Genomic DNA, 13,019 nt, shown 5'->3' with positions numbered 1-13,019 from the left:
ATCTACCAAGTGCCAGGCTCCATACCCCATGCTGTCACCAAGACAGCAACAGAAAGACTTCATGAATCAAACTTTTGTAACCATCCTATGCTAAGTGATTTCCTCTAATAAACTCATCTGTGAGCTATTTTGGATCTTCATGGTAAATATTAAAATATCTTTTATAAAGTAATTGTCTCAAGATTTAGAACTTATCCCAAACTACATAGCATGAAGCACTTTTCTGGCTCTGAAATCTGTACAAGCTGCACAGTAGATCAAGCACCAACACCTGGCACACTAAGCATAATTTTAAAAAGGTTATATAGTTGACCTTTCACGTTTACAGGAAGTTGAAAAAAATCCAACCCTCATTAAGCTCAGGATCCCAGGTTCATTCTCTTTCTTCTTTGTTTCCTTTTCAGCCTCTGCTCCTGATTTTTCAAAGAACCCAATGAAAAATTTAGTTCAGGTGCAGGTGGGCAGCCTGGTGAACCTGGATTGCAAACCCAGAGCTTCCCCCAGGGCACTGTCTTCCTGGAAGAAAGGAAACACAGTGGTACAGGAGCATGAAAGGTATTCTATCCAGCAAGCAGTGGTGATTTAGTTTCTTTTTACCTTCAAAGAGTCAAAATAGGCTTTCCATAAGAAATGCCATGCAGTAGTATTTCAGTAGATGTGAGGTATTTAAGAATTGAAACATTGGTATCTTTGTTCTGTAATATTCTCATACCGGGAACCCCTGAAGAGGATCCTGATCTCCTGCTCGGTGCTACAAGGCAAGGTGAGAAAAGAGACTCAGAGACAAAATCAAAGTGAAATGGAAAACTGCGGTGGTCAGAGCTGAGAAAGCAAAGACCCTGAAACAGCCAGGACCCCTGATATTTATTGGTTACACAATAATTCCTTAAATTGGGGTGAGGAGGCTACATGTGATTGCTACAGAGAAGTTGCTGACACAAGCAAGGTTTGTAAAAGAAGGGTCAAAGCATTCTTGCATTAGAAATAGAATAGACCAGATATAGGTTGTGGTTAATGCTTAACCTGTCTTTTCAGTTAAGAACTTTCAATTCTGGCAGTGGAGTCTAGGTAATAGTCACTCTGACCTTAGTTGTTATGTTATCTCATATCAGAGCCCCTCAGCTGTACTGTGCTGTTGGCAGTGGGATAACACTAGTCTACGCCACTGCAATGCCTCTATGAGTCACATGGGCATTGGTCAGACTCACTTTTTAAAACAAGCCATTTATGGAGTTCACTCTTTACAGCCTGCACAACAGAACTGCTTCAGGAAGTGGCAAGAATGATAGGATAAGTATGTATAAAGTGAGGGGAGTATTTTGAGAAATAATAGGCAAGTTATCTTTTAGTATTACACATTTTTGAAGAGAAGGAGGTATGGGTATAGAGGGATATAAGAGAGAAGGGAGGGGAAGGGGAAGTAAAAAGGATCAAGATGCAGATATATTTTTTTATGTAAATATAAATATATTTTATATATAAATATATATTTTATATATTTATATATGCAAATATATATGTATATATTTATACCAATATCTCACAATGAATATATTCATTACATATCTATTTAGGTTCAGTTTGCTGAGTCTGTGATGATTTGTTATGGCAGCAATGGGAAACTTAATGCCAAGCTCTGCACAAATTATCTCCTTTAAACTTCTCTGTAACCAAAGAGAAAACCAGAGTTTATAGGGATCATGTAATTTTACGTAAAGTTACAGATTCATAACTAGAACCATGTTCTGGTCTAGAGTAGAACCAATCAGGTCTTTTGGTTACCCTTGTCTGTAAAGGAGCCCAGATTATTTGAGGTGATCTCAGTCATTGAAGTCATGAGTCCCAATCATTTCTTTTGGAAATGAGAGGGAAACAAACTATAAAAGCTTAGGCCACGTTTTTGGATTTGCTTTTTTAAGTATCACAAAGTCATACTGCAAATGACCAGGTGGAATTGTTTTTAGATTATAGGCACAGAGATACTGTTATATGATTGGTTATGACAACACATTCTACAATTTCTTCATTATTTAAGGGGCAACTTCTTTATTAAAAGGCCAGTACAGCAGTAGGACAAGGCAAAACTGAACAGAGCAGTTAAACACTATCCAGCCAAATGTGAGGCCACAGAGAATAGATTTCTGGGACAGGATGTTAATTAGTGATTTGAAGTTTGATTTTTATAAAAGTTTAAACAAGTATAGATTCATGAAGCAAATGTTACTTTTGATTATGATACAAGTTGTCTTCCTATACAACTGCTGATTTATTGCATATATATTTTAAATAGCTTTGTTTGGATACCTAGAAATAAATGATGATTGCTTTCTGAGGACTTTAATGCTTTGCACAATAATAAACCAACTTGTCCTCACAGTATTAAATGTAGTAGCCAGAGGACTTTAATCTTAATTACAGGAGGATAAGAAAATTAAGAGATTTAGCTTAAGTAAGCCACACAAGAAGATACATAATATAGTGATGGTGAAGGAAAAAGACCATAAATTTCAGAATATAAACAGATGTTTATGACCTGGCTTCTTAGTTCTTTGGTCTTGTTAGTCATTTTTATATTATGTCTGAACCTTAGTTTTCTCATCTATTAAATAGAAATACTTCTATACCTAATCTATTGGCCTTAAATAAGCATTTAACATAGTGCTGCATATTTGTAGATATACTGATCAGTAAGATTGAGGGTATATTAAAAATTAAAAGGTGAAAGTAATAATAGCTGAGAAAAATTAAGGGATTTTTTTTGTATGCTGGTTGGGTGTGCAATGGTTGGTGTGTCTTCCTGAAGGTAGATATTCAAGGTTACCTGTGTCCTTTAGGGCAAAGGCTCCTGCTATCCAGCTGCCCCAGTAGTCTCACCTCATGAACCAAGATGGCTGTCTAAGCCCCGCCATCCCAGTGGTAACTCAGGAACTAGCAAGAAGGAAGGCAGATGTAAGGATCCCATACAGCATTTTTCCTTATAATATTTTCCCTGACAGCTTACTGATTATAAACTAGTTCCCTGACTACATGTAACAGCAAGAAAACCTGGGAACTATTTGTTTTTGTTTTGTCTTGTTTTTTCCTCTGAATAGAAGTGTGCCCAATAAAAAAAAATGGGGGTCTGTTAAGAAGAATGGAGGGGGAAAATGGTTGCCCTGTGGCAGTATCTCATGGTAATAAGAGCCAGTTCTCAGCCCCTTAACACCTGTGGATCCTCCACTTTGCATCCTGTACTTTGACTTCTCCCCTTTGGATACTTAGGAAGCTTTTAGATATAAGAAGTTTGGAGGCACAAGTATGTTCACATAGGATCTATAGTCCTGCAATCCTTCCCAAGATTATGATTTGGATTTAGTTTTTATCTCTTTGGACAGCAGTGATGATCCAAGGTCTTAATGCTCAGGGAGAAGTCTGCTAGAGCAATTATGGAACAAGTTGTAGAGTTGAATATTCTCCAAGTCCATGGGGAATCAGAGTAGGCTGCAGCCATCACTTGGCACTGAAAGCCCCATGTCTTTCCCTCTTGATTTGCTTTGCAGAATTTACCCAAAACAGGGAAACACATTAAAACGGTAGATTTATTGCTGTTGTTTAATCATAGACTGTTGCAATTTAGAAATTGCAAGTGTAAATCTCATTTTGGGGAAAAATGAATTTATTGATGCATTTTGAAAAAAAATATAAGGTACAGATTTGATGGTATATTTATGATAAGATTTGAAATTCATTACATGTTTTAGTTAGCTAGTTTTGGTAAATGAAGTTTATTTGTCAATAAATAAGAATAAACAGGAAAGCTTTCTCTAGTATAGCATTGGGAGCCTGTAGCAAATATGTTTTGATTAAGCAAATATTCTATTATATATAGTATCGTTCAAAGCTTAAATCAAACCAAAAAATTCAAGTGTTAAATTCTTTTAAGGAATTGTATAAACTGATAAATATAACTACTATATAAATCATATATTTAAATAATTATAATTTATTTGTTTTATACATTTTTATATCAGCACAATAACAGCTTTGGAATTATAAATCAGCTATGGTAATTAGATCTAAGTCAGTGAGGCATCTAAATTACTGATTTGTCTCTAAAAAGTCAGAGTGGTTGCTTTTCAGTATGAAGAACACTTTAAGCTAAGGTTGTAAATGGATTACTGCCCAACAGAGGTCTTAGAAAAGCTGCTCTGAATAGATAACAGGGCTTATGGTGCAAATAGTGATTCTTGAGCACTTGGAATTAAGTTCTCATGCATTTAGTGGAAAATATTTTGAGTAACTGCTATATGCCAGGCTCTCAGTATTTGCTTTAAATCAAAGACACCCATTTGGTTGTTTGGAGCTTATTCAAAATACACAGACAAGACAAGTAACTTGGAGCAGTTACAGCAAAACTCCACTGGTGAGGCCCAGTACACACAGAGATCACCAGAGAAGGCTCCCTCTCCAGGCAGGGACCTGAGCAAGCTTTCTTCAGAATGGAATATCCATAGGAGAACTTGCAACATGACCAGGGGTTGCAGGAGAAGAATACTCCAGGCAAAAGAAAGTGTGCAAAGGCACAGTGGCAAGCATGGCATGGGTATTGCAGTGTGTTCTACCTGCATAATATAATATAGATAATTTATAAATAATAGAAATTTATTTTTCAGAGTTCTGGAACCTAGAAAGTATTAAGTTCAAGGTACTAGTAGATTCTGTATCTGGTAGGAGTTCCCTCTTAGCTCCATAAGTGATGTTTTGTTGCTATATTGTTATATGGTAGAAAAGACAAAGCAAGTCCCTTCAACATCTTTTTAAGGACACTAATTCCATGCATAAGAGTGGAGCAAACATGCCTTAACCTCTTCAGAGTCTCTACTTTTTAATACCACCACCATAGATACAGGTTACTCTCAACAGGAATTCTGGAGCAGGCATTCAGATCATTTTAGTATTTGAATTGCTGAATGTTCAGTGCATCTCCAGCATAAAGTGCCATAGGAGAGGACCAGGCGGAGAGAGTCAGGCTGTAAAGGTGAGCCAGAATCTTATTGGCAGTGACTTTGTAAACCAGATTAAGAAGTTTGGGCTTCATCCCACAGGCAATGGGAAAGAATAGAATAAAATCAAATTAGCAGTGTTACAAGATCTTTCAAATGGAAGGCTGTGATGGCTGTGGGTAGATTGGAGTAGGTAGAGGCCAAATGCATGAACCCTGTCTACAGTGATCCACCAGTCTCAGTAAGCGAATCATATAGCCAGAGCTAAAGCAAGGGCAGTTGGAATGGAGAGAAGGCTTCAGGAGCTTGAGAAATTAATGGTTGATTAGATGTGTGATTTGAATAGAATAGAGAAATCAGAGATGAATCCTAGATTTCCAGTTATATGACAGGGAGCCTCACAGAAAGGACAGGATGCTGAGTTCAGTTTGGGGGATAGGTTGAGTTTGAAGAGCCTAATAAAAAGGTACACCCCTACTCCCCTCACACACACACATAGAGAGGTTACCTATATGAATTTGGAACTTAGGAGAAAGGCCTGGGATACAGATAGAAATCCAGGCCTGACAAACATGGCTATGGTAGCTGACCCATGGATATGGACACAATTATTCTAAGAATGTAGGTATCATTAAGTGGCAGAGAGGCATCTTACCCTGGAAATTCAGACATTCAAAATGTTAGTAGGTATTTGTTTTTTAAATCTCATTTAGTAATTTATTTATTAATTAAAGGTCAACGTAAGTCTCTGGTGCTCAAAATATTCTAAATTTCAAAATCACTAGTATCAGGTATTGAGATTTTTTTTTGGATTTTTTGTTTTGTTTTGTTTTGTATTTGTGTCATCCATTATCAGATAAAGTTTCTGTGGTTTTTTTTCTTGCTTAGGGAAAGTTTTCTGAATAAACAGAAATACTTTGCCTTTTGAGCATCTAATAGTATTTACTAGGTGTTAATGTTTTAGTGTTATTCTATTCATTTATTCATTAAATCCATGTGTTTTCAAAAACAGACAAATTAAAATTGAATCTTTTGTCTCCTTTAAGCAAAATACAATTGAAAAAGGCCCTTGAGAATATGAATAGGCATAGTTTGTGAGAAGAAATAGCCAGTTGGCATATTGTAGAGAATGTATAGCTTTTTTCTATCACTTAATAGTACTTGAAATGCATTAGCCAATTATTTTAAAAAATGAGGGCTTTCATTTGAATGTTATTGCTTATAATAGTAAATATTTTATTGCAATAGCCTCAGTTCAAAAAAGTCAAAGAATGGCCCATTACTTCTAATTAAACACATTAAAATTATTTCCAGTGTTCTATGCAGCATTTAATACTATAGAAATTTAAGTGCTTTTTAAAGAAAGAAAGGGTAAAGATTTCTTCTCAAATATAAATAGCCATAATCCAAATAGAGCTTTTAAAATATATGAGGCAATTCTTAATGCATTTTTGCATACAGTTAGAAGCTTTAAAGTGCAGTGAGCATCATCATCCTGTATGATCCCATTTATGTGACAGTCCTGGAAAATGAACAGCTTTAAGGGCAGAAATCAGTCCTTAAAGCAAGGACTGTTTGCTGCAGGCTGGAACTGGGGGAAGGTGGTAAGACTCGGGAAAAGCAGAGGTATCTTCTGGGGAGAGGAAATTGTTCTAACTCTTGATTGTGACAGTAGTTACATGAATGCGTTCATTTGTTAGCACTCACAAAATCATACACCAATTATATATATATATATATATATATATATATATATATATATATATACACTGCAGTTGTATATATACTCCGATTGTATGTATACTGCATATATACTATAGTTTAAATAAAATTTACATACTATTCTACATTCATTTCATCCAGCTTCATGAGTGGCTCCATTTAGGAGTTTACGTGCTCAAGAAGTGCCCCCAACTTTGTGTTTCCCTTTCGTGTTTGTGAAACATTGAGAAATTAAATGATGGTTCTTAACAAGCAGAATCTAAATGTTTGCCAGTAACTAGGATAACAGAGTCAGAGCCAGGACCACTTGGCAGTTCTGTCAGTGCCTCTCCGAGTGGCCACAGCCTTGCTTTGGTAGCTCTTGGCTAGGTAGTTTCTGTCTCCATGCTTTCCTTTTGGAAGCTTTGCAACCTCCCAATCACCTGGCTGAGGGTATGGCGGCAGGATAAGAGATCAGACAAGATCTTAATGCATAAATGGGGGGCCCAGGATGGTCAAAGCTCTTATCATACTAAGACACTATCTCTGGAGCTTGCTACTATTTATTAAACATACAGCTTCTAGAAAGGGTAAAGGGCAGTGCAGGGAACAATGGAATAAAGAGCACTGATCCAACCAGCGTTCTAGCAACAAGGGAACAAGACAATCTAGTAGGAAGAGATCATTGATTAATAGGAAATTTGTTTTTTCCTATCAATTAATTTCTGCCTCCATGTAAGTTTTCTGTACGGGTCATGCTGCCCTTAGCTGCTCTATTGTCCTGCCATCCAAGATGTCACAGACCATTGAGACCTCCACTGTAGCCAGTGGCATGAGGAGTTGTTCCTTCCCCACACACTAACTGCTGGCTTTTTAGACAAGGCATTGTGGGCTAATAGGCGGACAGACTTTTAATGTGAAAAGCTAGTTTATAAATTTGCAGCTTGCTCAGGGTGGTCTGCATCACTTTCCATTGCTTCTCATTCCTGGCTTTTCTAAGATCATAACTGAGTCTGTTTTTCATACTGTTCAAAATGTTGCTCCATTCCCCATCCAGTCCCATGGGCGCCATGTACTCAGCCAGGGAGCTTGCCTGTTACCAACCCCTCACCCACTTCTACCCAGGTAAGCAGCTGTTCCCTCCTAGTTTTTTAGTAAGTGTGAAAGTTCACTGAGCTTCATTTAATCTACCCTCAGCCACACAGCTGAGATCTCAACAAATCTCTTACTCCTGTGTGCTTAACCTCAAGCTGATTTTAACCCCTGAATTTAGAAGCACTATATGTACAATGCTGTCACTTCAAGGAACTGAATATTTGATGGATTCAGTCTGTATGTCCCTGACCCCTGCCTGCTGGAGGGAAGGTACTCCATCTTGTCCATTACTTTGTTGTATCTTTATCCAGTGCTGCAACTGTGGGCAGCACTGGGTATGCAGAGACGAATAGGAAACATGAAGAACACTCAAGAAGCCCATATCTGTTTTCACTGTGGAAAACTAAACCATCAATTATAGTGGGATAGATTACATGGTTAAAGTGCCCATATAATTTTTCTATAAAGGGAACCCATTTAAAAGGGAAAGGGAGAAGTGTAAGGAATCACCTTCACCAGTACACATAAGCTTCAATGGATGAGGACCCTGGCCTTGCCATCCTGTCTGTGATGGGGCCATTCGTAAAGCAGCAAGAAGCACAGAGAAGAGATGCTGTCTCAGCCTGGGGAACAGGAGAGTAGCTTCTCCATAAGGCAGGCATCTCACAGGAAATGACATGAAGTGGAGCAAGGAAGGAGTAGGAAAAATGTCATCTGTATAAAAAGAGCGCATAGATAAGAAGTGAGACTCAATTTTTGCCAGAGTTTTTGTTTTTGTTTTTGTTTTTGTTTTTTGTACCTGGACTTGAACTCAGGGCCTCACACTTGCCAGGCAGGTGCTGTGCAGCTGAACTTCATCCCTAGCCTGAGACTCAATTTTTGTACCTTTATTTCAGTTATTTTCATGGCAAGGCTCATATAATCACAAAAACAAGAAAGCTTGGCTTTAGTTCTTTCTCAGACCAAGAACAGACCCTCTCTCTCCAAGGAAGTGGCCATTGGAACAGATCATTGTTTGTAAAGGGAAGACTATCCTGGGCACATGTGCAAGATTCTCCATGAGTGGAGAAGAACCTCCTTGCCTCCTGGGCTTCCCCAGCTTGCACCTTCATTCCTCTTGTGCTTAAACCTGGTAACAGAAGAGGAAAGGGTCCATTCGCCCTAATTCCCATACCCTAAGGGAAGATTAAGCTGAGGATTTAAGCGTGAAGACAGTCAAATGAAGAGTCACTACAATTTAAGAGTTTTAATTTGGCTCAAAGAAGGCAGCAAATCATGTCCTTTTAACCACATGACATCAACTACCACCGCTGCATACCTGCACAGCTTCCCTTGTTAACCAAAAGACAGTTTAAGTTTATTTGTATCATTATTTGCATGAATTATTTATGCCTACTTGGCATGCAATATACTAATTGCTATTCACATTATGCTCTGTGTCAGATAAATATAAATTTTATTTGCTTTTTGTTAAGTATGTGGAAAGAGCAAAGGGTTGAAGTCTGAAAGACATAGGTCAAATGTTGGGTCTGCCACTTACCTAACTGTATAGCGTTAACAAGCTATATACTCCCTAGTCTTGGATTCTTTATAAAATGAGGACAGCGATTTTTAATTTGTAGGGTTAGTCTGTTGAGAGGCATTTGACTGACACAAGATCTTGGCTAGAGGTGAACTAAAGAAACTGGCCTTTTCTGACAAGTAGAGAAACACATGGTTTTCTTTGAACAAATAATTTATAAGCCTGCCCCACCCAATTTGGCTCAGATTCTTGGCTACCCTTCTCTTTATCCCAGTGGACTCTAGTTGTGAAGCTAAAAATGAAATAATATAAATCCCAGCACTCAGGAGGCTGAGGCAGGAGGATTGCCATGAGTTCCAGGACAGCCTAGACTACACAGTGAGTTCAAGGTCACCCTCTATATTGTGAGACAAGTGAACTATATAGTGATACAAGGTCTCAAAAAAAGAAAAAAAAGTACTAGAGCTGCTTCTATATAAGTCCTTGTAAAACGGCATCCAGTGCTATTGATACAATTTTTAATACTGCCTTTTTTCATGATGTTCCTCAGACACCTGAAGACTAACAAGAATTGGCCAAAAAGAAGGTAACCCACAGACCTTTCTTTTAGATCAATAACCTTATATAAACCTTCTTCAGTACATAAGTTCTACTCAATATTGTTTTAAAATAAATTGATGAGAAATGTTCTCTAAAATTGTATAAACTAAGTATTGCACATGACCACATGTTTCTTAAATTCATCTTTCAAATTCAGTTTTTATGGATTATGTATGTTAGAGACACTTTAAGAAATGCTTTGTCAAGTGTTTTGATTTTGGTAAGGGAATGCTGAGTAATGAATCTGAATTGCAGGTTATTGGAAGCTACTTCAAAACAGCTTATTGTTAGAAATGGGTAAATAAATTCACATGCATATGCAACTTAAGTGTTTTGTTTATTGGGTGTATCTATGCATTCCACATCTTTTTTACTTCTTTTTTTTTTTTTGTACAGGGGATTGAACTCGGGTCCTTGCGCTTGCGAAGCAGGCGCCCGAACCACTGAGCTAAATCCCTGGCCCAGATTCCACATCTTTTTGTTCATACAGCATTTGACACTCGACTCCCCAAATCGCACATGTATGTGTCCACATCCCAGTCTATGCTCTGTCCTTCCTCTCATTCAAAATTCAAAGAAAAAATATATTAGTGCAGTTGTAGAAAACTGCAATATCATTACTCACTGCTTTTGCATGTCTTTCCGATCTGTAAAGATAGGAAGAAACGGGAGCTTTATTTTGATCTAAGAATGCTATTTAACACTATCAAGATGAAATACAAGAGTGTATATCTGTTGCCTTTAAAAATTTTTTTAATAGAAAGGAAAAAGAAGCAGAACTCTCCTTGCTCTTCATTTATGCCCTTACAGTTTCTTCTGGCTGGAACCTGTTTCTTTCTTAACCTAGAAAACCACAATTTACTCCCCAAGGTCTAGATTTATAACATGTCATGGGAAGCCTTCCTGAAGTTCAGTGAGCAAGGCTGTGTTCTCTTCTATTTTGTTCTTGTAGTTTCCTTGTATTGAAGGTATCCCATAACATTATGTGGGTTTTGCAGAACACCATCTCACCTGTGTCCTTGTAGGGCCTTTACCTTATCTATTTTTGTTTCCTCAGTCTTTTGAGCTTTTAAAGTACAAGAATGACACTAGTTAAAAGTTAACTCTGGTTGCAGAAGGGAAAATGGGTTGAAGAAAGAAAGGAAGCATGACTCAGTAAAAGGCAAGCTATTGTCAAACCAAGAATAAGTGGAGGCTTGATTTAGGGTAAGGTAGTAAAAATGGAGAGGAGGATGCCGTATGTTGTGGAGGTAGAGCTAGATGGATATATACCTCAGATATAAATTTTCATACATAATTATCACATTTTATGGCTAGCTTGGCCCTGTATGGATCTCCTTAGGCCATTAGATTTTAAGTCTCTAATGAATAGGATCTAGTTCTTACTCATATTTACAATTTGCAAAACAAGGAGTGCATTGTAAGTATTCAATAAATCTTGAAGTGAATTTCATTCTTTCTTGGACAGCTTCCCAATTCTTAAAAATACCTATAATTCTTGATTTCATGTAGATTGATTTTACTATTTCTTAGAAACATATAAAATTGATTTTTCAATAGAATTCCACTTGAGATCTCCTATTGAAAATAAGGAGAGTGTGCTATTTTAGCGTATCCCATCCTGAAGCTCTTCACAGAATTGAGCTCTATGCATGAATGAAAGGAAGAAAGGATGGACAGATGGATGGATGGACAGATGGATGGATGGATGGAAAAATGGATGAATGGGTGGGTAGATGGTTGGTCAAATGGACATCTGGGTGAGGTGCTATTGTGCCCCTGAAAAGAAAAATGAACAACAAAGTATTAGTATTGATTGCTTCTTCCTCTAGTCTAATTCCTGGAGAGAGGTTTTTCATATTTTCAATCTGTTATTTAATGAGTTGGGTCACTGAGGTAAGTTTCTTACTGCCTAGAAAACTGAAAAAAATAATTTTGCCCTATGACCTATTTTCTACTTGATGATCTTACTTGAACATTTTTAATTCTATCAAAATTCAGATTTTATGGGCTGGGGATTTAGCTCCATGGTGTCCTGACTGCTTCTCAAGAACAAGGTCCTGAGTTCAATCCCCAGTACCGCCAAAAAAAAAAAAAAAAAAAAGATTTTTGCAGATTTTATTGCTAGAGCAGTTTTTGTAGGAAGATGAAAGTATCTGACCCTTTTTGGGTATAAAATCATGAAAAAATTGATAATTGAGGTAGAATGTATAAAACTATATCCTGTTTTGGAGAAAAAGAAGAGATTATTTTCTAACCTTGCACATCTAAATACTAAACCAATCAGTACCTTTAACTTTAGCATAAAGATTTTTTAGGGACTTGATTTTCCATACTCCTTATTAACATAGTTAATTGGGAAAATCATAGTAGTTTAAAGTTTGATATAATTTTTACATTTATCTAGTTTAGATAATTAAAAAGCTTCTACCTACAATACTTATTATTTATCACATTAGCCTGATATTAATAACTTCATGTCTTCTATTTTATTTCATTTTTATATAATATTTCTTCCAGAAGGCCCGTAAGACAGTTTATAAAAGAACAACACAGAGAATGAATGTTGCGGTGAAAAAATTGGAGAGAAATATGTCAGAGTTCCAATTTTCTAGGATGAAAGTTACATTAAGTAACGTGGATCCTTCCTAGGGGATCTTTATACTTATTACAGAGTATGGCCCATAGTACAAGTTTAGATAATATTTTTGGATTGGATGTCTCAGGTTAATTATACCAAGCAAGCCACAAGTCCATTCCTTAGTTAAGGTCCAAAATTTTGGTTCAAGGCCTTGTGCCAGCAAATGAGAATAATTCTGCTGATTAACAATCCACAGTATCCAGACAATGAAATAAAGCCATCTGATAAGGACAAATCCACCTATTCCTAGGCCAAGAAATGTGTATATGTGTGTCCAAACCCAGGGGGCACTCATGAAGAAAACACTGAGTAATGTACCACTAACATTCAACATCCCTGAAATACAGTGCGTTCAGTTTTAAAGGTTTCTTCTGTTCTTACAATCCAAAAGTAACTTAGAATATTAAAAAAGACTCAAAACTCTCCATGTAGATATGGACTGCCTTTCTTTTAGCCCCCTTTCCATGAATAGTGTTTA

The 13,019-nt window shown here is 37.0% G+C and overlaps 1 protein-coding gene across 3 annotated transcripts in view; it reads left to right on the top strand.

Annotated features, from left to right (window-relative positions):
- Cntn3 (contactin 3) overlaps positions 1–13,019 on the top strand; it is a 372,584-nt gene that overhangs the window by 280,280 nt on the left and 79,285 nt on the right. For 2 of the 3 annotated variants that reach the window (XM_087182023.1, XM_021266045.2), the window contains exons 11-12: positions 405–555; positions 9,851–9,886. In XM_087182023.1, the coding sequence (XP_087038149.1) occupies positions 405–555; positions 9,851–9,886 (187 nt within the window). The remainder of the gene's footprint in view (positions 1–404; positions 556–9,850; positions 9,887–13,019) is intronic. The other variant, XM_004854216.3, reaches the window with a different exon arrangement.

The sequence above is a fragment of the Heterocephalus glaber genome, unplaced genomic scaffold (genome assembly GCF_053883595.1).
Source record: "Heterocephalus glaber isolate CG9 unplaced genomic scaffold, H.glaber_assembly_v1.0 deba00001472, whole genome shotgun sequence".
NCBI lineage: Eukaryota > Metazoa > Chordata > Mammalia > Rodentia > Bathyergidae > Heterocephalus > Heterocephalus glaber.
This window is presented reverse-complemented; position numbering and strand designations above follow the sequence as displayed.